The sequence below is a fragment of the Psammomys obesus genome, unplaced genomic scaffold (genome assembly GCF_907164565.1).
Source record: "Psammomys obesus unplaced genomic scaffold, mPsaObe1.curated_primary_1811, whole genome shotgun sequence".
NCBI lineage: Eukaryota > Metazoa > Chordata > Mammalia > Rodentia > Muridae > Psammomys > Psammomys obesus.
The window spans coordinates 41866998-41894061 of record NW_026585895.1 but is presented as its reverse complement, the minus strand read 5'-3'; the positions used below and the strand labels follow the sequence as shown (position 1 = coordinate 41894061).

Here is a 27064-nt window from a genome sequence, read left to right as displayed (position 1 = left end):
AGAAGGTGATCAAAGAACAGGCCAATCAGATTATGTCAGAAGCAGTCCCTCTGCCCATTACTATGGAACCCACTTGGACACTAAACTGCCATGGGCTACATCTGTGCAGGGGTTCTAGGTTATCTCCATGCCTGGTACTTGGTTGGAGTATGAGTGTCTGGGAAGATCCCTGTGTTCAAATTTTCTGGTTCTGTCGCTCTCCTTTGTGGGGTTACTGTCCTCTCCAGATCTTACTATTTCTCACTTCTTACATAAGATTCCATGCACTCTGCCCAACAGTTGGCCATTAGTCTCAGCCTTTGCTTTGATAGTCTGCAGGGCAGAGCCTTTCAGAGGCCCTCTGTGGCAGGACCTCCCCTATCAGTGGACTTGGGGAGGGGCATTCCTGAAGAACGTGGAGGGAGGGTGGGATCGGGAGGAGAGGGAGGAGGGGCTTATGGGAGGATACAAAGTGAATAAAGTGTAAAAAAAATAAAAAATAAATCCACGTTTTAAAGTTAAGCAAACATAGAAATTCTTTAAAAATGTCAGTTTTGCAGTAGCATAGACCAGTGTACAGAGGAGTCACAGCAGTATACTCTAGTCTGAGCAGTGGAGCGTGCAGCCATAAAGGGACACAAGAACAAGAATGGGAATCTGAGCAAATATACTGCAAGTGGGGCTGCAAGGGGAGACAATAAAGCAGAAGGAAGTATGCATGTCTCAAAATGACCATTGCTAGGTTAGCATGCTTTGTGAACTCATTCTCAGGAACTTCAAAGCAAGTGATGACAAACAGAATAACTTTGTTGTTACTCCATTCAAGACAGAAGACAGCATACCTACAAAGATGATCTTAGTACTGCCATCTACATACCTCCCAGTAAAGCCATGAAAAGAACAGAGAAACTTTTGTAAAAATCATTCTATTAGTTGTTGCAGTAGATTTTCCTTCAGAACATAAATACGCTGTGAGGATTATCATAAAACAAAACAAGCAAAAACAATGGGAAGAAGAAGAAAAAACTACAAGCCTGGGGGCAAACACAGGCACACAAAGCGTAAAACTGAAAGAACAAAGTCATGAGAGGACCTTACACTGTGATAGCTATATAACCAGTTAACCAAGATGGAGAGAGCTGAACTGCCAGAAACAGTAAAGAGTGCAACGTTTTAAAGGTCCAAAGACAAGGTAGAAGGCTGAAGTTAGAAAGTAAGAAGTTTAGGCTAAGATAGAGTACTAAAACAGGAAATTAATTCAAGACATAGATTTAAAAAATTAAAAATAGATGAAAGAATCAGTACCTTGCAAGAAAAAAAATTTGGAGAAAAAATCAGAAAAGAAAAAAAGAGGACATTGAAATAGAAAACAGAAATTTGGGAAATAACTGAAACACTTACGTTCAATAAATTACACAATAGAAAGCATTGTCAAAAAATATGACCAAGGTGAAGAGCAAATATTAGGAATAGAGTCTAAGTTTGTAACATTATTATACTGATATAAAAAATTAACATGACACTTCTAGTAAGTCAGGCATATATTCAAGATATCAAACTTAAGAATTAAGGTTATGAAAAAATTAAGGGTAAGAAAGAAGGAGCTGAAATAAAATGTATACAAGCTTTTCAGTTAAAATGTAATCAAGAATTTCTCAAATCAAGCAAAGAAATAAATATTCAAATGTGGAATCATACTCAGACATGATGAAAGAACCTTTTCATGATCCATCATTGTCTGCATATCAAACACACAAAGCAAAGAAGCGATACTAAAATGTGTAAGGGAAAAATATCAACAGTCATCTAAAGGCAAAAATATCAGAATAATATAAGTCTGTTACCAGCAATACAAAAAGCAAAGAAAGTTCACAATAATACATATCTTGCTTTGAAATTAAATAATTGGCAAAAAGTTGCTCTGCCCAGAAGCACTACCTATTAAAGTAGAGAAATATGATTATTTCAGAACAGACACAAGTAGAAACACTAATTCAGTATTGCTGAGAATTTCTGAATATCATGTACTGAAGAAGGGAAATATTACACATAGAATTTATGGTTAAAATACAGTTCATGCAAATAATGGGAAAAAAAAAAGGAGCCGATCATGTTCAGCATAGCAAACCAGTTAACATCTAAAATACTTACTTGGAGGAGAAAAACAAAAACAACAACAACAAAAACAAACAAACAAACAAAAAACACAACCAACCAGAAAAACAAGGAATAGAATCTAATCAATAGTAAATACTCTCAATTATAACAACAAATGTAAATGGTCCTAACCCTTCAATTAAAAGACAGACACTAACAGGAGGAATTAGAAAGCATGGACCAGTTATCTGATTTTTCACAGCCAGAACACACTGTTGGGAACAGATATCCCAACTATGTCAAAGGCAGAATAAAAGCCTAACTACCACACAAAGAGAAGCTACAAACAAGGTAATGTAGCAATTGTCATTCATCAAGCTAAAACAAATGAGAAGAAATCTTTAAAAAGGCAATGAACTCTAAAGAGATGATTTTGAAAGAGAATCTATGATTACAAAAATTTATACATTAAGTGTCTGGTCCAATGTCATAAAACAAACACTCAGAGGAATAAAATATTGCATAGGTTCAGGCACAATGATGGTGAGTCGTTTTAAACCCCACTGTAGCTAGGACCTTCAAAGTAAAAATCCATGAAGAAAAATCAGTTAGCCTAAGCAATAGATAAAATATATTTAACAATATTCACAATATTCAGCTCTAACATTGAGAACACATTATTTTTCACTGACAGAGAATATCCTCTAAAATTGGCCACATTACAGACCAGTAAAAAAGCTTTAATGTATAAGTGAATATACAAACAAAACACAAATGAAATAACTTCTAGAATTTTATTAGACCTCAGTGGATTGCAAGTAAAAACTACTAGCAATACTAACCTTAGAAAACATACAAATGCTTAGGGTCTGAACAATATACTTTTAGGTGAAGACTTAGTCATTGAAATAAAGAATGACAAACTTAAGATGTTAGTACAGTCAAAATTAAGGCCACAAAATAACAGAACTTCTGGGACCCAGGCTAAACAGTTGTTAAAGGAGTTTGTAGTTGCAGTTACATTTTTAAAAAGTCAAAGAGAAATGAACTAAATAACTTAATGGCATACCTTGAAGTGCTAGAAAAGCAAGAATATTTAAATGTAGAAAACAGAAAGAAATAATAAAAATTTGGCATAAATTAAAGAAATAGAGACTAAAATATCAATAAATAGAATTAATCAGATAAAATTTTGATTCTTTTATAAGATGATCAAGGTTGAACAACAAGAGAAAGGATACAAACTAATAAAATTAGTGACAAAGGGGTAATTGTCACAACACACTCCAACAAAGTTTATAAGGCCACCACTGAATACTTTAAAAACTGATATTAAAATAGACCCAATGATTTTTTTAAAAAGTCAAATCTGTAAACACATATGTATCCAGGACTTTTCTAGAATAGAAAAGAATACATAAGCAACCTGATTAGAGTTATAAGAAATAAGAGGAATGAATTCGTGATAACAATTCTCCCAAGAAAGACAAGTCTAGAGTAATAGAGCTGAAACAGTACTGTAGTTGCTAAAAGGTTTCCTGTGCAAGCAAGAGTGCACAAATTTGGATTCTTTGTCTCCATATGAACACATGGCATGGCAGTGTGTGCCTAGAAACACATCACTGACAAAGTGGAGATAGGTAGATTCTAGAGCCTTATTGGCCTGCTAGTCAAAGGACCAAGCCTGACCCCTACCCCCACGAGTTATCAGTCCTAGGAACTAGGCCATAGGTCACCAATCCCAGAAATAAGAAAGCCATAAAATTACCCAAGGATGCATGCCACTCCCCAAGTCCACTGATAGGGGAGGTTCTCCTTTCTGATCTTAGTCTATCAGTTCTCATCAAAAGTGGCTGCATTGTCCTCTACTGTGGCCTGGTAAGGCTGCTCCCCCCTCAGGAGGAAGTGATCAACGAGCAGGCCAATCAGATTATGTCAGAGGCAGTCCCTCTTCCCATTACTATGTAACCCACTTGGACACTGAACTGCCATGGGCTACATCTGTGCAGGGAGGGAGGGTGGGATCGGGAGGGGAGGAGGGAGGGACTTATGGGGGGATACAAAATGAATAAAGTGTAATTAATAAAAAATTAAAAAAAAGAGGGCTCCATGAGGGGGTTTGGATTTAATTATGCACCTGGTTTATAAGTATGGAAATAGCAAGTGACATCCACTTGTATGTCAAGAGAAATCAAAATCTTAGTAATAAAGAATAATGTATTTTTTAAAGGAATAAAAAAAAATTACGCAAGGAATAGGCCGGAAGTAACCACAAAATGAGAAGGTTCTTATCTCAGGGCAGGGCATGTGTTCTGGGCAGCCCACCAACATAACATTCCTGATGTTAGTCAATCACTTTGTAACAAGCTTGCCCTTGGTGAATATCATCCAATCCTGTAGCTGCTAAACTGGGAATTCCCGGTTCTTGCTCAAGTACCAAACCAAAACCCTGCCATGTAGCTGCTCTCCTCTCTGATCCACTACTTTGGTGATGGTCCAGAGACTGAGCTTAAGCTCAAATAAAGCTCTTTGCTTTTGCATATGCGGTCCTGCTCCTGGTGGTCTTTGGGGAGCTTAAGATCTGGGCACAACATTAGTAGAGCCAAACTGATGAGACTGATCAGTAAAGAGATCCTGTTTCAAGAAGTAATGTAGAAAACAGTATGCTTGGTTTAGTACAGCGCCTACATGCACAGATGATGACACCCACAGGAACACATGGGTACACCATGCACAAACACACGCCAGTAAGTATGCACGCACACATGCATAACACACACACACTTTCTGACCTCAAGCTGAGCTACAAGGTTATGGTAATAAAAGCATAATAGTAGTTTCACAGAAACACACATGTAGTTCAATGGGAAACAATCAAAACACCAAACACACCAACGTAATTATGAAAAACTAAATTTTACAAAATTGCCAAAAGCTTGTGGACAAAAGAGAAAGCCTGGATATCCACCTATACAAAAAAGCAAGTTAGTTACATATCTCTCACACTTAACACACATCAATTTGAACTGGAGCAAATGACACAGAGAGAAAAAGTAAGGGAAAAAAAGGAAAGAAATGAAATAAAATTAGCTGAAATAAAATATATATTGAAAACTCCATAATTATGTATGGAGTTCTGTTACTTTTCAATGTGCTTCTGTATATAGTTATGTGTACTTAACATGAAAATTAAAAAAAACACTGCTAATCCTAGGCTATTTTGATTCTTGTTCAAGAACTATGCTTTCCACTAAGTACAAGCTAATCCATAGTTGTGTCTGTTACTATTACTAATTTTGTGGTGTGAGCTTTCATACACTAAATAAACCCGTTTGATTTTGTTAAATTAATTTTAAGTTTAATTATGACGATTTCATAGTTAAAGATCATTAGACTTTATTTAACTCACACTTTTCATTTATCAGGAAAATGCAAATAATCTGCACAACTAGTTGGGTTGGATATTTACCTAGAGGGGATGGTATGCATGTCCCTCCGTTCTGACAGTAGTTGCTACAATGGTTGACTTCACACCTTCCTCCTGAGTAACTGGGCCAGCAATGGCATCTCAGATCACCTTTCTCATTTAAAATGCATCTTCCTCCATTTTCACAAGTCAGTTTGCAGGAGTCATCTATTTAAAAGAAGGACAATAGAGACAAGCATGTTGTTCGAAGATGCTTCAAACAATCCAAGTAAATACATAGATTTGAATACTAGAATTTATTCTTCACAAAATACACCTAACGTGGAAGTTGAAAAATTACACAGCAAGTATAAACAGATATTTAACTTACATTTTCTTATTTAAAACATTGTTTTCATTCTTTATATTTTTTTATTAGTAACCAAAAGTTTCTAGATATAACATATTTTACAATGGATACATTTCTATTTTAACACTATGCTTTATGAATGACAATGCAATGGACATGTCAAATACCATTGTAATAGAATGGTTTCATGTATTTTTAAATAGAAGAGAGAAAAGTTCAGGTTGCAGAACTCCTCACCACATACCTAATTTTAAGAATTCAATTTTCCTAAGTGGGTCAGTGGAACACAAGTACTCAGCTATTAGCCCTCACTAATTCCTAATGCAGTGATGGCCAATTGAATTTTTTAAAAAGGCCACATTTTGCAGTCACAGCCTCAGAGAAATAATGCATGCTGTGGTTCTGGCAAACAGAGTGATTCTTGCCACTTCAATAAAAACCAAGTTCAATTCATAAAAACACCTTGAAAACTAGAAAATCATTAGGTTTATATTTCTTTCATTACTCAAGTGTTCTTTTGCCTACAGCCCATACTATATTACCACCCAATATTATTCTTTATTATCTCCTTTCTCAATTTTTGGATTTTACTCCCACATTTGTTTACCTGTATATGTTTATGTTGTAAACAAGGATCTATGTAAGAGAGGGAACAAGCAGATTTTTTTTCCTTCCTAATTTGAATCACCTCACTTAATATGAGACATAGTTGGTCCCCAGCTGGTAGAATTATTTGGGAAGCATTACGATTTGTGGCCTTGCTGGAGGAGTTATGTCACCAGGGAAAGTTTTTGAGGTTTTAAAAAACATCATTTCAGGCTAGTCCTCTCTGCCTTCTTGCTTAGAGTTTGAGATGTAAGCTCTCGGCTGTTCCTACCATCATGCTTTCATCCAACTGCCATGGACTTTCAGGCTCTGGAATTGAAAGCCCAATTAAATGCTTTGTTATATATAAATGACTTGGTCAGAGTGTTTTGTCACCAAAATAAAATAAATGAATAAAACAGTGCCTGTAAGTGGAATAATTGAGTCCTATGGCAGCTCTATTTTTAATATTTTGCAAAGCCCCTGAACCGGTTTTTGTAACGTTGGTAAAGCTGGCACTTCACCAGCCACGGGTAAGCATATTCCCCTTTTCACATTTTCTTCTGAACAGCTGTCATTTTTTTTTTAAAAGTGATAGCCGTTCTAAGATGACACAGTCAACATTATTTGTAATGTAGGCTGTCATTTTCAACTGCATGCTTATGCCTCATTCAAAAATTAGGTGGCCTTAGCTTTGCCAGTAGACTTTCTGGTATTCTTTTCTGTTCCATTGTTGTTTACTATGCATATGAGAAAATCTAACCTTTAACTGGATTCTATAGATAAATGGAATTAATGTTTAGAGTATGTGAATTTTGGTTTTGACATTAATATTTTTAAGTGAGAAAAACATTAAAAATTTAAAACATAAATATAATTTTCTATGGATACACAATAGATGCATTCATGTAATATAGGTATTTCAGCTATTTACATCGTCTAAAACAGAAAAAAGCTGAAGAAAAAAGAGAATTGTATTTACATTGTATATTGATAGAGTCCAACAGGCAATGGCATCACCTATTTGGTGAAGTGTTTAAATATCATTACTGAACCTTATACCTTGACTGCCCATGAGGTTCCCTGAGAGTATAGCTGCTAGTGGACGTGTATCTGTGAAATCAGAGCCTGGGAGAAAAGAAATGAATGTCTGACTTTACCTGAGTTAATGAGTGTGAGGGAAAGTTCTCCCCCAAGAAGCAAGGCTTTGAAGAGATAAGGATGGAAGAAGAGGACCGCTGTATTTTTGCATCCTTGCCCAAATATAAATACTGTGGAGAGCCTAAAAAGCTTGAGAATTAATATATCGGTAGATGTTTAATTGAAATCAGAATGATGAGTAAGATGTCATAAGTTACTCTGATTGTGCAATATGAGTATGACCTAAATAAAGCAATGCATGATGGTCAAAGGTGCAAACAATCTGAGGGAACAGGAAAGGGAAATCAGTGAGATGTGAAGGGATGGGAAAATGAAGATGGTTCCCTTCTTAGCCTATTAACTTCAAGTACCCACTTCAGTTGAACATGGGATTCTTTGTAGTATGTTTACTGTGGGGAGGTTAAGAATATTTCAAATATTCAGTGTGGAAAGTGTTTGCCTAACTTATAGATTCCTAAAACATATCTAATTCATTTAGGAGAAAAAAATATAGATTCTGAATAAGAACACTAGAGATGACCATTAAGACACTTTAGGAAGATTAATTCCTAACTGCAGTTACTATATGTGAATGATACAGACATCCAAAATCTACACATTGGATGAACATTCTAATATTAGGATTTACTAGGCACTAGCAATTTAAAAACAGGACAGGACCCTGCTGAAATGAAAGTTGAGTTACAGCCATTCCAGGCTTACTTTAATAATTCTTTGCATTTAAACAGAAGCCTGCACTTATCAATAACTAAGTAATAATCAGAGGCCAAGCTGCAGCTGTTAGATCCAACTTTAGGAAGGAATGGGTGAGTGTTCTACCGAGCCTGAGGAATATTTGAATTTATAATTCTTATATGAATATTGTGTGCTAATTTTTTAACAATAGCTGCTAACGACAGTAGTGCATGAAGAGCTAAAGATCAGGGCTGTACCAAAAGTGTGTATCAGAAAAAGAGAACTGGATTCAGCTACACCAAAACACGACCTGGAGATTTTACTTATACTCCAAACACATTGTTCTATTTCTACAGAGAGAGACCAGTTTGAACACTGAAGTAGAAATAGAACACGGGAAACTCCTGTGGGGGCATCCTTTATGGATATGTGGGTGGGAGGATAGCGAGATAAGGTATTTTCACTTGAAAGTAGTGGTTGACATTTTAAGAAACTCAGTTTCTGGGTGGCTGCCTACACTGCACACTCCCACACAGTGTAGCTTCTTGACCTAGCCAGAAAATAAAATAATGGTGATATCTGAAAATACTTCATTTCCCCTGCACAACTGAGATCACAGGTACTCTAGACGGTAGGAGATTAACAAAGCATAAAGGTCATCATGAACCAATAAAAGAATATGTTCGATAACTGGAGCTAACACACTACAAACTCAGGAATGATCCACAGCTCTCTACCAGGAGCGACAAACTTGCTGCCCACACGGCATCTCTACTCTTCTTTCTGACAGTGTAAATGTTTTAAAGTATCCTCTATACACCCTAATTCCATGTTGTAGCAGAGTTTTTTTTTTCCCCTGTCTTCAGTTTACATCTAAATCCAAACTCTCTTCTATTTTAGTTGAAAATCATGTCATTAAGGAAATTCAAAAGATCCTCACACTTATCTGAATTCTTATCCTCATAATTATCTGAATTCTAACAGGAGTTGAAGTAGGCCCCTGCTGTACCAACTGTGGCTGTGCAGATAAACACTGGCCACTTGCATACATTATTCATCACGTCGTCTTTTAATTTCTTCAGGTATTCAATGTTTAAAATGTGGACATTAAAAAAATATAAAAAGATGATTGATTGACTTAGACAACTTCCTGCTAAGTTTTTTTACACTGAATGCAACCTACAACCCAGAGTGGAAAACAAGGAGCTAGTGATCTGGAGAAGGAGAGGGCAAATGAGGATGAAGATGATATACAGAGATGAACAGTAAATTCTAAGACAGGAAAAAAAAAAGTAAGAAATCCTGCTGTGAAGATATCCTAAATTTATCTCTCATTCTGAAATGCTTGCTGTGATCCAAAACTGCTTTGGAGCATGCTGCTTTAGTCTGTGGCATAAAATTTAGTAAGTATGGGTTTTTCTTTTAATAGAATTTTTCCAATTATGACTAATACCATAAGTTTGAGAGTTTTATCTATTGGGTATTCAGCAGAAAACTTTTCTTTCTTTTCCATCTTTTTGTTTTTGAATCTCATCTTTTAAAAAATACCATTATCAGAAATTATGGCTGTCCATTCTAAATTCATACATCAAAAATACAAGCTACATGAAGAAATATGAATAGCTTCACTGCTAAATTAGTCCTTAGTTAGTAAGTGTTCTAACTTGCTTATAAAAGTTGAAATATGTACTAGTATTATTCTTACTACTAATGGTATTTAATATAAATACATTTCCCATGGAAAGATTAAGGTAATTTCTAATGTAGTCTGTATTTTCTAAATTTGTGTTCTGCATACATGAAGTAATGAAAAGTATTAAAAACAAATACATTGAATGAGTAAATGGAATTGGGGCTAGAATTTATGCCTGTAGAAGAAAGTCACCTTTAAAATATTATGTATAAAGCAAGAACTATCTAATAATTTATTTAGATTCTGATAGTAACTTTTCAGTTATTGATCCATTGAGCACATGAATGTACAGTGTTCTGTTAACAGAGACTGGGGCATAAAGAACCTTCTGTAGAGAGGATTGTTTTCACAGAAGTTCAAGAGCAACTGCCATTATGGCAGATGAGTGGATGAAGAAGGTAATATTGCCTAGTTCCAAAATCCATATAAATTCATCCTCACTGTTTATATAGTAATTCATCTGACCATTTACAGAATAACAGGAATACCTACCTAACAGACTGTCATCATTGCAGGTTCCATTCATCATGTATTTTCCTTCTGGGCAGACACACGTGGCCCCAGAAGGATTCAGCAAGCAGAGGAAATCACATGATAAATCCAAGCAAGGATTGGGTACTAACGGAAACAAAATGAAGAAAACAGAGGCGTATGGAATCAAAGTTGAAATAAGTTCAAAAGCATAAAAATTCAGTAAGCTGAGTGATGAACTGTCGATGTGAAAAAGAAATCAAAACGATACTGTACTGAGGCTGTGGCATTATAGTGTTAACATTCTATTTTATAATAAAAATCATTACATAGTACCTTCAGTAATAAAAAAACAATGTCCAATTTTAAAGGAGAATGATTGTTAATTTATGCATTTGGCATAACTTCATATTATTGCTGCATAAAGTTATTTTAGTTTTGACTCAAGAACAGCATGGCTTCTTTTATACAGTTCATGTACAGTTATCTACACTGATTATTTTCTCCTTTGGCCAATTTTGAATGATGATTTGGTGATTGCTTTTTCCAGAATATTCAAGACTCAACCTTAGGTAGTTAGTCTAAATTGAACTTATGAGGTAAGGAATTATCAACTGAGAATTTTGCTGGACTCTTACTATTTTAAATTTTCAATGAACCTCCCTGTTTATAAAAGTACCCCAACTGAAGTGTTTGGACATCCAAAACTTAATTTGTATATAACTTCACTGTACGGCTTTAATCAATAAAATAACTAATAACTGGTGTTTACAAAGACTGAATATTTACATGCCTTTGTAATATAAAAATGAATATGATTTGAAATGTGTTAAAATGATTCCATGTTTACTGTGTAGGACTTTGTAACATATAAGACTGAGCATAAAAGTTTGTCTTATCTAAATGTTTATTAATGAGCATCTTATATCATTAGAGGTGGTTCATGGTCTTTCTTAGATTCCAGCCAGATCACAGACTGTTCTGATAAAATCCAGTGCTCAAATTCTATCATGTTTAGGAGAGCAATGAATTAACTTTAGATTATGGATATACCCATATTTGGCTGTGATTATACGTTAGGCAGAACTGTATGGTCGCATGAAGTGTCCTTGTGTTAACCATAGACCCAACATAAGTGGTTTTTAGTAAAGGCAGCAGTATATAAGGAGCTATTTCAGAAATTTTAGGTCCTGCTTGAATTTGTTCCAATTGACTTAGGTAAACACTGTGGTCTTTTCAAATAGTTGCAAAACTCAAAATGAAATCTGTTTTGATTTGCCTTAAAGAATGTCTAAATGAACTGAAACAATTTAATAAAGACTTAATTTATGTATACATTATTTTAGATTTTCAATCATACTTTTGTACTTTTTGAATGAGTTTGCAACATAGTTTCTACATAATATCCTCAATTATTTATTCACTGAACCTTTTCTAGGTTGGAGATTTATGCTTATAAAATGTTATAAACAACAAATCAGAGAAGAGACAACTCTTGGGAAGAGATATCTATGAACACTCTTTAGGCTACAGGGTTAATAGCACGGTAGTCAATGGTTGTTAACAACAATGAGAAATAGCTATTGATGGATTTTCATAACTCCATGTTATATTATATATTTACAAGTTCTTAAAACTATTTTAAAAGACAATTTTAATCCTAAGAGGTATGCGGCATTCATATCTCTCTGACAAAAGCAAAAGCATCTTTGTTCCTGATTTTATATGTCTGGCGACACCAAGGCAAACTTTGAGAGATTACTAGAAGTATAGACATCATTAGCATAATCAGAAATATGGTTTTAAGAGACACAAGGAAATGTTTGATATATTTTACTTACAATTTAGTTGTTTATAGCGATGTGATATCAAAACACTCTTTGTTTTGTCAACATCTAAAGCTAGGACCTCTACTGAGCCATGGCCAAATTTTTGAACTCTAAATACACCATTTTTAGGTCCTGCTCCATATATATAATCTTCAAAGACATCAATTCTGTGAGGATGCAACAAACCTGGAATGTTCAAGAAAGAGGAGCTAATGCCAGTGTAGCATTAAATTGCCACATACAATCAATGACATGCTTAAGTAGTTATAGTTTACAATTAACGTTTGCTAACACAAGTGTATATACACTCAAATCTTTAAAATAGCTAGATTTATCCAAGTTTTCAATAGTAGCTGTGAGGTAATAAGTATGTCACCAATACATATTGAACAAACAACTCCATCACCTTCATGTATCTCCACCTAAAAGTGTTTGGGGTTATTGTTTGAGTAAATTTTTTTTCTGCCATAATGTTTGCAAGAAAAAAGCCAAGCTTTAGCACAAACAAAGTCATCTGTAGCGCAAAGGCTGCTATTTCGAACATTCTCATGGATCAAGTTTTAAATTGAATTCTATCAACTGAATTAGTGGTTTATGACAAGATTTGAAATTACAAGATGATTTCAGATAATGAACATTCTTACTCTGGCATACATCTGTAAAATTAGCACTCAGGAGGCAGAAACAGACAAGCATGAGTTTGAGGTCAGCATGGGCTACAGGATAAGACACCATAAAGCAACAATAGAAAGACACTATGTTCTTCTGCTGTAAAAAAAAGAATGAAGAGGCTGGAAAAAATAAATCTGCAGTTAAGAGCATTTGCTGCTTCTGCAGAGGACCTTAGTTCAGTTCCTAGCACCTACCTGATGGCTCTCAAACATCTGCAATTCTAGTTTCAGGAGATCTGACTCCCCTCACTTGACCTCCATTAGCATCACACATGGATATGGCACATGAGCATATATTCAGGCAAAACATTTATATACATAGAGTAAAAAAAATCTTAAAAATATAAATATTTTTTCTCCAAGTTTCTTTGCAACACTGTATAATACTAAAGTAAAGGTACAGAAATATTTTGTGAATATCCAAGAACCAAAACTTAACAACACCAACAAAAAGAGAAGCAATAACAAGAGCAATAAAATGCACTATTTAATCAGATATCACTGATTTTTCATTTAATTATGTTTTCATCTTCCTCATTTTTACTATTAAAGCAATTTAAGCAATGTTAAAATTAGTTAACATAATAAAAATTTTACTTTTTAAAAGGATTTATCCTTTTTAAATTTTATTTTATTTATGCATTTATTTATTATAATTTACTCATTTTGTATCCCTGCTTTAGTACCCTCTCTCGTCTCCTCCCAGTCCCATACATCCTCCCTCTTCTTCCTCTATTCCCTTTCCTAGTCAGGAGCCTTCCACACAAGACCTCTGAAAAAATCTTAATTTTTAAGTTTATATTGCACTTGTGGGCAAATTATGGAAAGAGGAAAGAAAAGAAAACTTGAAAGCCAGGAAAAAAGGTGTTAGGCAATTAGAAAGAACGAGAAATGATAAAAACAAGATACAAGAAAATCAGAGAAGAAAATGGACCCAGCCTTGGGGCTCAGAAGATCCTGAACTGTTGGTGGGAACGGTCCAGTTTGCTATCCTACTTTTTTCTTGGCCTAATAACCGTGTGCATGATTAAGGACTGATAGTAACATGATTATTTATGCCCATTATCCCAATCTCAAAAAAGAAAATTTGTGTTGACTAGCACTAACCATAAATGACTTACAGAATGAACTAATTTATGAGCATGGAAAGCAAGCACCCACATTTGTTCAAGCTGAGGAGCTCTCTGCTCTGGTCTCTTCAATATAGCAGAAAGGTTGAACATTTTAATTAATATAAGCACTGCAACTTTTAAGAATTAAAGGAAATCCAGGTTGGAGAACCTCTATACATCTATGTCTGTTTCATGCATTAACAGTCTCGATATCAAAAGTACTATGCAAACCTTGCTTGCTGCTCACAGAGACCACTGGACTGGAACCATCATACAGGACACTACCAATGATGGAGAGCTCAAAGTCAGCCCAGTAGATGCGTTCACCGAAGTGGTCAACAGTCAAACCTGAGAAATCAACACGCAGAGACAAGTCATACAAAGAGAATGAGATTACTTACTACTCAGTTTTTATTTTAAAGTTAAACTATGATAGGTGTTTTTCTTTAAAGATCATAAAAAGTATCCATTGTCTTTCACAGTACTGTACGAAGCAGGTAAAAAATGAAATTCTCTGTCTCTAACTTTGAAAACATGCATTAAGATAAAATATATATTCAATAAGTGATTAGGATTATCTTATTCCAACAGGTAAGGTCACCTTAGTGTCCATTTCAATCTGGGTTTTTAGTTAAAGCTGGTTAATTTTGGTTTTAACTAATATTTTAATTTTTGTCTTGAATAACTGAAGTTCTTTGCATAACAATGATTCAAACTTGGTGTAATCATCTATTTTTTTTATTTTTTTATTTTTTATTTTTTTATTATTTTTTTCTTTTTAGTTACATTTTGTTAACTCTGTGTCCCAGCTGTATCCCGCTCCCTCATTCCCTCCCCAACCCCACACTCCCTCCCTGGTCTCCTCCCTGCCCCTTTCTAAGTCCACTGATTTTGACCCTGTTTTATCAGGTATCTTCAGGGCTGGCTGCAAAGTCCTCCTCTGTGGCCTAACAGACGGCTCCTCCCCTGGGGGGGGGGGGGGTCAAACAGCCTGCCCTTGAGATCCTGTTAGAAATAGTCCGTGTTCCCCTTACTTTGGAAAACTACTTGGTTACTGAGCTACCACGGGCCACATCCGAGCAGAAGTTCTAGGTTATATCCATAGATGGTCCTTGGTTGAATGTCAGTCTCAGAAAAGACCCTCTGCCCAGATATGTATTTTTAAATTCCTTTCTGAAGCTCTACAGCCCTGAATCCAAAATATGCATGGACTTTAGATAAAATGAAACCATTAAGAACTAGCTTGAGTGAGGAGAGACACTTCTCTGTATGCTCTAGCTCAAAGCAACCGAAGACAGATAATCAAATCAGGAAAAACTGAGAATGAAACTTCTGATTTAAGGTTGTGGTTTTTCTTTTCATTCTGTCAATTTTTCTAAGACTGTTCATCTCTACTTTCATAGGTCTCTGCCAGTAACCAGCAAAGTACTAAAGTAATACTTCATTAAAAGGTTGTTTCTAATACTCATTTATATTTTATAAATATGACTGAGGTTCTACCAGTATCTCTGTGCAAAAATACCATCAACACATACATTATTTTTTTTTAATACTCTGTGTTAAAAAATAAAGTTATTCTGGTATGGAAAAGTAATACTATCTATGAAACACAAATTTTGGAATGAATCAAATTATTGCAGGTGCTTAATTTGTGTGGTAGTCTTTGCACAGAGCATAATATGCATCTTCAAAGAATACTGCAATTAAAATGCAATTAGCAGATTAATATCATAGAGTTCACACCTCTATAGGAACAACCACTGAATAAAAGGCAGTTTTGGATTTGGGCTAACCCTGCAGACTTAAACAGTCAGAGTGTGAAAAAACAAAAACAAAAACAAAGAAAAACACAACTGCAATAAAAGTAATTTGTTGATAAATTTTCAATTCATTATGTAGTTCTAGTTAAAATATAATCTAACTAAGGATAGAAACATATTCATACTCAAGTAAAATAGAGAGATGCACTCCGCCCAGCTACTCTCTGAGGAATGGTGTAGCATGAGTTAAAGTGGAGGCTGTTCTGTGTAGCTTGCTGTTTGAGCTGCCCTTGCTTCTCTGTATTTCTGAATAGCATGAACTTTAAAATGATCCTGTTTTCCACTGTTGATATTAGGTCAAGTCTTGTTGAAGAAAGGAAAAACATCTTGTTCCTCTCTGAAGTTAGTAGAATAAACTGGTAAATAAATGACTTCCCCCTAGCTAAGTTTGTTTTCCATTTTTAGATTTCATCTGCCAATCACGGAAAAGAGTAAACATGTGATTTTTTATATTTATTATGTGTTTATTACAAGTACACATGACCATTTCAACTCTTGACAAGTAACACACAGTTGGGTGAAATTATACAAAAAGAAAGAGATTATAGTACAAAGAACAAAAGTTTTAGATAAGTGGAATTTATATTACAAAAAAAATCCATAAATCAGTGACTACACTTTTTATTAAGTCTTTTAATAACAAAGAAAAAAGTAAACTAAAAAAAATCAAAAATGAATTTCAATTAAAAAGCTAATCTGATTGGCTGCTCTTTGATCACCTCCCCCTGAGGGGGGAGCAGCCCTACCAGGCCACAGTAGAGGACAATGCAGCCACTTTTGAGAACTGATAGACTAAGATCAGAAAGGAGAGGAGAACCTCCCCTATCAGTGGACTTGGGGAGGAGCATGCATGCAGAAAAGGGAGGGAGGGTGGGATCGGGAGGGGAGGAGGGAGGGGCTTATGGGGGGATACAAAATGAATAAAGTGTAATTAATAAAAAAATTTAAAAAAGTTAAAAAAAAGCTAATACAGAAAATCAACTAACTTTTCTTATAAGAGCAGTGAAAGTCAAGTTTATATGAAATGAAAAGTTCCTCTCTACCTTTAAAATATCTCCTCTTTGTCCTTAGTAAACTGTGAATAACAATCTAAATAAAAGAAAAAGCCTCAAAAAAAGAAACTTCTTTGTCAAAACTGGAAATGTCATATATTACAGTATGAAATGAATAGAAGTAAGAAAAATTTAAAATAAATTGTATTTTTAAATTTAACATTTTATTTTCTTAATTTAAAATATAATTACATCATTTTCCTTCTGCTTGTTCCTCCTTCCAGGCCATCTCAAGTCCTGTTGCCTCATTCTTGCTCCCTTACTTTGTTATCTTTTTTGATATATACTTATCACATATTTGTTCATAAATATATAAATACAATGTGCTGAGTTTCTCTTTCAGTTTTGTTTCTATGTATATGACTTCATGGCTTACTACTTTGTACTGGGAAAATAATTCAGGGTACATCCCAGAAGAAGGTGAGCTCTGCCACCCTCGTTATTCTTAAATTGCCTCTCTATATCCTTGATTGGAGGTTTCTGTCTCTGGTGCAGCCCTCCTAATTTCCCTTTTCCTCAGAAGCTTGTCTGATGGTGTCGTCCTTTTTCAGGTTAATCAAGTTTAACAGTATCAGTTTTTAAAGATCATAAAAGATACCGACTACAGCTTAGTAGGCTGTAATGCAGAAGAGCAGACTCAGAGCGGTTCTCTCAGCATAGCATGGTCCATGATGTCTAGGCTGCCACTATGCTTTAGGAATTTGAAAATTATCTTAATTCTGAAGTATTCAAAGAGCCTTAAATAACTGATACTTTGACTTTTGTAAACAGCACACTAATGGAACCTAATAATGAAATCACTTCTCTGTATTCTGGTATGTACGTACAATTTATACGTGGGAGATGTGTGTGTGTGTACAAATATATCAACTAAGATTCCTTTGCATAGGGATATATTCACTGCGTATGTATTCCCAATATTTTAGACTTATTGGTAATAATTTTTTTCATAATTTTCTTAATGTACATAAATATCTATTCTAACCCTAAATTTACACATCACACTAAAATGAACGACTATCATGTTTCTTTGTAATCATTTATATATTTTGTTCTTTATGTTGTGGTGTTATAGAAAAGTTGCATTTCCTTTAAGGGTTAAGCGTATGAGTGACATACAGTACATTTTGTTATGACATACATTTTAAAAGGTATGAGTAATAACAATTAGATGAAGAGTTGGACTATCCAGGAACATGTATCTGTCCATGTATGTGATTTCTGCCAATCTAATTGAAATGGCAAATTCCAGGTCCAGTTCAGAAAGACTGCCTTAAATACTAGCAAATGTGTACTTCTCTATAATTGATTTATATATTTTGATAAATGTCTATTTAAATTCTAAACTACATTAATCATATTTCCCTACACACTTTGACTTAATTTTCATGCACATATATTTATGCCCATAAAGAATGTTAATAATGTTTCTGAGTCATTTATAATATTAAACATATAGAATATTTTTTAATTACACTTTATTCACTTTGTATCCACCCTGTGGTTCCCTCCCTCCTCTTGTCCCAATTCCTCCCTTCCTTCACCCTCTGCATGCATGCCCCTCCCCAAATCCACTGATGGGGGAGGACTTCTTTTCCTTCCTTCTGATCCTAGTCAATTAGGTCTCATCAGGAGTGGCTGCCTTGTCTTCTTTTGTGGCCAGGTAATGCTGCTTCCCCCCAGGGGGAAGTAATTAAAGAACAGGCCAATCAGTTCATGTCAGAGACAGTCCCTGTTCCTATTACTATGGAACCCACTTGGATACTGAACTGCCATGAACTACATCTCTGCAGGGGTCTTAGGTTATCGCCATGCATGGTCCTTGGTTGGAGTATCAGCGGCCCTCAGACTGTCAATGCAGATATTAATTAAAGGCGCAACAGTACATTGCATCATTAAAGAAAAATCTTATGGGTGGGACCTGGAAAGGATCATCCTGAGTGAGTTGTCCCAGAAGCAAAAAGACACACACGGTATATACTCACTCATATAGACATACAACATAGGACAAACCCACTAAAATCTGTGCATCTAAAGAAACTAAGCAAGAGAGAGGACCCTAACTAAAACGCTCAATCCCCATCCTGAAAGGCAGAGAGGATGGACATCAGAAGAAGAAGAAAACAGGAAACAACCTAGGAACCTTCTATAGAGGGCCTCTGAAAGCCAGAAGAAGAAAACAGGAAACAACCTAGGAACCTACCACAGAGGGCCTCTGAAAGCCTCTGCCCTGCAGACTATCAAAGCAGATGCTGAGCCTGATGGCCAACTGTTGGGGAGAGTGAATGGAATTTTATGTAAGAAGTGGGAAATAGTAAGATCTGGAGAGGACAGGAACTCCACAAGGAGAGCAACAGAACAAGAAAATCTGAACACAGGGAACTTCCCAGAGACTCATACTCCATAGGACTATTCATGGAGGTAACCTAGAACCCCTGCACAGATGTAGCCCATGGCAGTTCAGTGTCCAAGTGGGTTACATAGTAATGGGAAGAGGGACTGCCTCTGACATAATCTGATTGGCCTGCTCTTTGATCACCTCCCCCTGAGGGCGGAGCAGCCTTACCAGGCCACAGTAGAGGACAATGCAGCCACTTTTGATGAGAACTGATAGACTAAGATCAGAAAGGAGAGGAGAACCTCCCCTATCAGTGGACTTGGGGAGTGGCATGCATGCAGAAAGGGGAGGGAGGGTGGGATCGGGAGGGGAGGAGGGAGGGGCTTATGGGGGGGATACAAAATGAATAAAGTGTAATTAAAAAAAATTAAAAAAAGAAAAATCTTATGGAGTGCCAAGTGTTGGTGACATAACTGCCATAAACTTCAGAAAACTGGTATGATAACATGATTGTGTCCATTTTTCCAACTGGAGTTCTGGTGCTATCTTATTTGATGAGAAGACTGACTTCTAAGCCAAGAATATACAAGGATTACATAAATGCACAGAGAGAAGTATATATGTATTCCAACTGTTCATCTAGTTGATACTGTCTCTAAAATAATTAAATGAATGGTATGTCACATAGTTAACTCTGAATTGGTAACAGAAATGTAACATTTCTATAACACTGCAACATAAAGAACAAAAGTATGCACATAGATACAAAGAGACTTTATGATAGTTACTCATTTTAATATGATGTCTGGCATTGAAGTTTGGAACAAATAGTAATATAGACGGAGAAAATTGTTACAAAATAAAGCTAACGTATTAGGTATACATGCACTGTGTACTCTGAGATACGGTATCTCAGTGGATATATTTGTTTAAATACACATCTCACACAGTAATTACACACACTTGGGACCATATAGCAGTAGTTCACAGTGTTTCATTATCGGTTTCTATTCAGATGCTATTTGTGGAAGTTAAATTTGGCTCAGAACACAACACCAGCTGCAACTGGTTGTGCTGCAGAACAGCAGCTGCAGTTTCCTCTCCTCACTGTGTAGCCTATTGTGGCTATCACAGATCTCCGCCCTCCCTTCCTATCTGATTGCTGGGTCCCATCCCTCACCTGCAGCAAATATTCCTCTACTCAGCCACAGGCTACACCTACCAGAAGACCTGAAAGGCTGCACTTATTCTCTTGGTTCCCCCGACAATTCTCAGGGTCACCCTAGTGGTACAACAGAACACCAGCTGCAGCTGCCTCTCCCAAGATGACATTTTAATTCTTGACATCAATGCTCCAAACACAAGAAAACACTACTAAACCTTAAATCACATACTGACCCTTCACACCGACAGTTGGAGATTTTTAGATTTCACTACCCCCACTCTCATCAATGGAAAGGTTTCCCAAAAACTGAGCAGAGAAATGCTGGAGCTAAATGAACTTATGACCAAATGAATGTAACAGATATTTATAAAGCATTACACACACACACACACACACACACACACACACACACACACTACCTTCTTCTTAGCACCTCATGGAACTTTGTCTAAAATTAGCACATGATTCGAAAAAAGGCAACTCTGGACAGTTAGAAGAAAACTGTACCAACCACCTGCATTCTGTCAGATCACCATGAATTAGAGCTAGACAACAGCATCATCCACAACAGGAGAGCAGAAAGCTTACATCTAACTGCCTTCTTTCAAACACATGGAAATTGAACTGCTCTCTACAGAATTAAAAATGGTCCCAGTCAGAAATACAAAAAAAAAAAGAACCAAACTTATGGGATACCGTGAAAGCAGTGCTAAGAGAAAAGGCCATAGCACTACATGCCTACATTAAAATTAAAAAGGTATTTAGGGGGATAGCTCTCATACTAGCAACTTACAGCATACAAAAGCTCCAGAACAAAAAGAATAAAGCATACAAGACATACCAGATAAGTAAATGACAAGATAATCAATATGATGGTTTATCAGAAAATTGGAAATCAAAGACCCAAAGGATAGTCTATCCTACCATAAGGCCACTTGCTCAACTATATTCATTGTGACTTTATTCATATTATCTATTTATTCATATTATTTCTGGTTAGAAACAATCTAGATGTCCCTCAAATGAAGGATGGATTTAAAAAGTGGTATATTTATGCAGAGGAGTGTTACTTAGCAGTTGAAAAGAATGACATCGTGAAATTTTCAGGTAAATGGATACAATTAGAAGAAAATCATGGTCAGTGAGATAACCCAGACACAGAAAGACAAATATGGTATGTTTACACTTGTAAGTGAATATTAACCATTAATTGTCATTAAGTAAATGGCAATTAAGTTATCATCAACACACAAAGAGAAATCAGGTAAAGAGGAGGGCTATGGGAGGGGGGCAGGGAGTCATGACCTCCTTCAGAGAGTGAAATTGAATAGATCCAGCAGGTGGACTTGGGGAAACTGGAGAAAGGAGCAAGAGGGATCGGGTGCAGAGGGTAGAGATGGAGGAGGAGAGTGCACGGAGAAAGCGCTAGAACTGAAGGACATTTGGAGAAGGATGTGGAAACCTAGTGCAGTAGAAACACCCCGGAATCTGAGTGTGACCCTAGAGAGGACTTCTGGTAATGGAGAATACAGAGTGTGAACTGTCCATCTTTTGTAGCCTGGAAAGGCTTCCAGTGGTGGGGCGAGTTGTTGCTCAAGGACATCCCTTGATGATACCTAAACAATCCAGACTGATGCTAGGGCAGAAGTGTGTTCTCTGAAATCTGGCAGTAGGGCACCATTTCGGAGAACAACTTCTGCATATCTCATTAAAAATAGGAAAATCAAGCTTGCGCCTGTATAGAACCTTCATCCCAATGTTCTAGTCCCCTTGGCATGAGAAGGTATTCTGCAAACCATAGAAAGAGATATCTGGACATCAAGAGACCAACCTCATCATAAAAACCCCCACATACAACCTCTCCTACCTGCAAGAGGTGTTGGGGAAATGGTGGCACAGGACTTGTAGAAGTGGCAAACCAATGGCTGGTTTAACTTGAAACCCATGTACTAGAGAGAGCCCAGGTGCTACACTGCTTGAGTTGCCAGGAACAGGAGAATGGATAACCCAAATTCTCTGGTAGAATTGACAAAAATAAAATAAAATATTAAAAAAGTGAAAGAAAAAGAAAAAATCAGTGAAATGATTCCTAATGATATTCTGCTATGAATAGATTGGTGCCTTGTCCAGTCATCTTCAGAGAAGCTTCCTACAGCAGTAGATGGGAGTGGGTACAGAGAACCAGAGCCAGACATATTGATAGAGTCTAAATTGGAGGTCTCCAGTGTAACCCTTCCTTTGGAGATAAGGGAAGCCTACAGGAGAGAGCAAGGAAAGACTGTAGGAGTCAGAAGGTGGGTAGGACACCAGGAGAGCATGACCCACTGAATTAAGTAAGCAGTGCTCACACGGGCTCCCAGACACTGACACCTCAAGGAGGAGGCTTACACAGGTGTTCACCAGGTCCTTTATGAATACAATATAGATGTTCCCTGGTGTTTTACTGAGACTCCTAACTGGGGAAGTGGCTGTATCTCTTAGTCATTTGCCTGCTTTTGAGATTATTTTTTTTCCTACTGGGTTGCCTAGTTCAGAGTCCATATGAGGGCTTTTGCCTTATTGTATTTTGTGTTGTCCTGCTTGGCTGTTATCTCTTGGAGGCCTGGCTCATTATTGAAGAAGAAATAAAAAGGAGCAAATCTGGGGGAGGGTAAAGATGGGGGAGGAACTAGGAGAAGTAGAGGGAGGGGAATCTGTGGACAGGATATATTGTATGACCAAATTGTATGATCTATTATCTGTTATTTCCTAATATCTCTGAGATTCACTTTGATTTCTTTGTGTATTCATAATATCTGTTGTCAAAATATTCAAGAGTGAACAGGCATTGCAAAGATAAAGAATGTAAGAATAAAAACCAGTTTTGCATATTGAGTCATCAGTTGCTTTGCTTCCTGCTGTTTTAGTACTTTGTTACTAGCCACACTCACATTGCTGTGTTTATGAAGCCCAGAACGATTTCCCCTCCTATCAAACACTAGTGTAGTCCCTGATCCCTGCTGATATAACTCTTTCCTCTTCTCCCATAGTCCCTAGTCCACGGTCATCACTGCTGTAGATGCAGATTGTATGACAGCATCATTTTAAGAAAATATGTATACTAAGGACAATTGGCGCAATGTGATAAATGTCTTCTTTTATAATATTGCAGTATTCAGAGAAAACTACTATCTTCATCAGAGAAAAATAATGTGAAAGATGCTACTTGGAACTGTGTGAAAGATGGAGGCATTTGAAATATAGGCAGGTCATACACCATGATGACATTTTATAAAGCTATTCCTGAAAATCCAAAACATTGAGTTTGAAATACCACAGGAACTTTTATTAGGTATTTAACTCAGAATGAAGTTATTCTCTATGATGTTGGTAGTATTACTAGCAAAGCAAGTGATGACAGTAAACAAATTGAATCAATGCTAGATGTGTTAATTAAGATAGAGCTGTGAGTCATAGGTCCCAGTACAGCATAGAAGGCATGTCATATTACAGAGCATGTAATATAACATAAAGTAAAAACTTCAACTATAACAGAAAAATGTCTTGGGAAAAAATGGACTATTAAATCTTTCCTAGACCATGACAAGTCTAATTTCACAATAAAAATTAAGGAATGTTATTAAAGGGGCCTGAGGTAAGAGGTGGAATTTAAGGAAAGCCAAGAAAATGAGTACACAAATTATGAACTGATGCAGAATGAGTTTTGAACAAAGAGAAGGACCTGGTCCTTTCATGCTTTATAGGACTCTGCAGGTACGAGTGATTTTACTTTTTACTACTGTTTAATGGGGACAGAGGTTTTAGAAGTCTTTAACACCACAGAAAGATAGATATAACACAGAACAGTAGGATATGTGAGGATCTGTCAGAGTCAGATCTGCTCAGACCACTAATTTTTATTAAGTGGGGACAAATATCGCCACTCAGAAACTGTAGGTACAAGGCTGCCTATCCCCTCCATAGTGTGCATAATCTTTTCAGCTTTGTTCCCCTCAGAGAAACAGACCTCTTGAGTTGCTTGTTCAGATTGTCAACTAATACTTATTGGATGCCCAATACGTAGAAGGCATGAATCTTAAAATTTGTAAATAAAAAATGTGGTCACAAAAACATGTCCTGCAAGTACTTACATTCCTACATAGCACAGAAGGCTAGAAGAGTAAAGGGAAAAAAAAAGTATAGTGTAAAGCAATTATCAGGTGTGCAACTGTATAGAAAAGAATAAAAGTGTAAACAGAAGTTTAGCAAAGAGTGGAACAGATGGGAGTATAACACCATTGTTAGGAAACTAGTAGGCTTTTACAGGGGTGATACCTGGGCAGCCACAGAGATCCTCGGACACAGAATATAGGATAGAAGAAAAATAGAGTCATCGATCAAAGAAAATGTTAAATCTAAAACATTACCACCACAAAAATAAAAAGGAGCTAGACACACCAAAATTGTGTGAAATATTAATAGGAATATTGTTAAAGCACATTTGCTTCTTGTTGGAAAATACAAAATTTGTCAAAATTTAAAATTAGAAAAAAAAAACTGTAAAGTATTTGGGAAACATTTTTTTCCAGTACTGGTAACATATCCATACTTCTATAAATAATGCTAGCAAAATTGAAGGGGTTAATTACATACATTAAAAGAAGCTATCAAAATATCTGGGCACCTGGGTCTTTTCTGAGACTGTTTCTCCAACCAAGGACCATTCATGGAGATAACCTAGAACCCTTGCTCAGATGTAGCCCATGGCAGCTCAGTATCCAACTGGGTACCCTAGTAAGGGGAACAGGGAATGTCTCTGATATGAACTCAGTGGTTGGCTCTTTGACCGCTTCCCCCTAATGGGGGAGCAGTCTTGCCAGGCCACAAAGAAGGACAATGCAGCCAGCTCTGATGAAATCTGATAAGTTAGGGTCAGATGGAAAGGAAGGAAGACCTCCCCTATCAGTAAACTTGGAGAGGGGCATAGGAGGAGATGAGGGAAAAAAAAAAGTGAAGGAGCTAAAATACAGGTTAATCTAGGGGCATACATGATCAAATATGTTATATCCATATACAAAATGTCACAAAGAGATCCATTGTATATATTAGTATTAGACATAGAGCAAGCAGTAAGCAGCACTCCTCCATGGTTTCTGTGTTAGTTACTGCCTTTTGGAGTGTCCCTGACTTTCCTCAGTGATGAGCTATGACCTGAGAGTATAAATCAAATAATCCAACTCTCTCCTCTGGGCTGCATATTTCTGCTCACAACTCAGATGACTTCTGAGTTCTTGGAGGCCACACCAATTCTAGGGACCCCAGGTAAGACACTGCCTATGACCTGATAATACTACTTAAATCTCTCCCTAGACCCCAATGGCACCCTCTGCCCTGGGCTCCATATTTTGGGAAACAACTACAAAAGATCATCCTAGATGAGGTAACCCATATTCAGAAAGACAAATATGTTATGTATTCACTTGTAAGCAGATATTAGCCTAGCTGTAAAATAAAAAATAATCATACTACAATACACAGACTCAAAGAAGGTATATATCAACTGACAAAGCATGAATCTTACTGTGGAGGGAAAAGAGAATAGAATGGAGAGTAGATGGGGTGGTGCATTGGAAACCACTGAGGTCAGGCAGAGGGAGGACAGAGGAAGAGAGTACTGGAAAAGACAATTGGAATGGGGTTGGGGGAGGGTTATCTCTGAGGTAAACTAGAAGTCCAGTGCAATAGAAACTCCCAAGGATTTCTGAGGGTGAGCCTAGCTAAGACTGCTATGGGAAACATGGAGCCTGAACTGGCCATCTTCTGAAGCCAGGCAAGACTTTAAGTGTAGGGACTGGGCCACCAACCCCCACGACAAGATCTTTGACATGCAATTTCTCCTACCTACAAGATATACTAGAGAAAGTGGAACAGAAACTGTAAAACTAGCCAGCCAATGACTGGTCCATCTTAAGACCCATGCCATGAGAGGAAGCCTACCTCTGACATTGCCTGGAGGGCCAGGAAACAGAGTATCTATAGCTCAGAGGAAGATGGGGGAAAAGGATTTTAGGCGTCAGAGAGTCAAAGACACTACAGGAAAACCCACAGAATCAAATAACACGGGATCACTAGAACACACAGAGACTGAATCAGCAATCACAGAGCCTGTATGGGACTGACCTATGCTGCCTATATATATGTTAGAGTTGTATTGCTTTGTCTTCTTTTGGCACTTCTAACAGTAGGAGCACGGGTTGTTTCTGACTCTGATGTCTGCTTTTGGAACATTTTCTTCCTGCTGGGTTGACTCTTCCTGACTTAATAGGAAAGAAGTGCCTAGACTTATTGTAACTTGATATGCCATAATGAGTGATATCCATGGATGCCTTCCCTTTTCTGAAAATATAGGAGGAGGACAGTATGGGGAAAGGGGAAGAGAGTAGGTGGGTTTAAGAGACTGGGGGAAGAGGAGACAGGGGAATCTACAGCCGGGTTATAAAGAAAATAAATAAATGAAGTAAGTAAAATAAATCCTTTTCTTCCCTAATTTTGCCTTTGGTCAGAATGTGTTAACACAGCAACTCAAAAGTAAATCATAAGGAATTCTATGAGGTTGCAGAAACGTGGGGAATTGAGAACAAGGCTTTCAAGGTTACACTCA

General features: G+C 36.7%; 1 protein-coding gene across 1 annotated transcript in view; it reads right to left on the bottom strand.

Moving 5' to 3' along the window:
• The window catches only part of Lrp1b (LDL receptor related protein 1B), a 2073786-nt gene that overhangs the window by 62645 nt on the left and 1984077 nt on the right, over window positions 1-27064 (bottom strand). Inside the window, exons 79-82 of the mRNA XM_055599725.1 lie at window positions 14281-14397; window positions 12279-12452; window positions 10459-10584; window positions 5546-5710 (exon numbers count right to left, since the gene is read on the bottom strand). Of these exons, the coding sequence (XP_055455700.1) occupies window positions 5546-5710; window positions 10459-10584; window positions 12279-12452; window positions 14281-14397 (582 nt within the window). The remainder of the gene's footprint in view (window positions 1-5545; window positions 5711-10458; window positions 10585-12278; window positions 12453-14280; window positions 14398-27064) is intronic.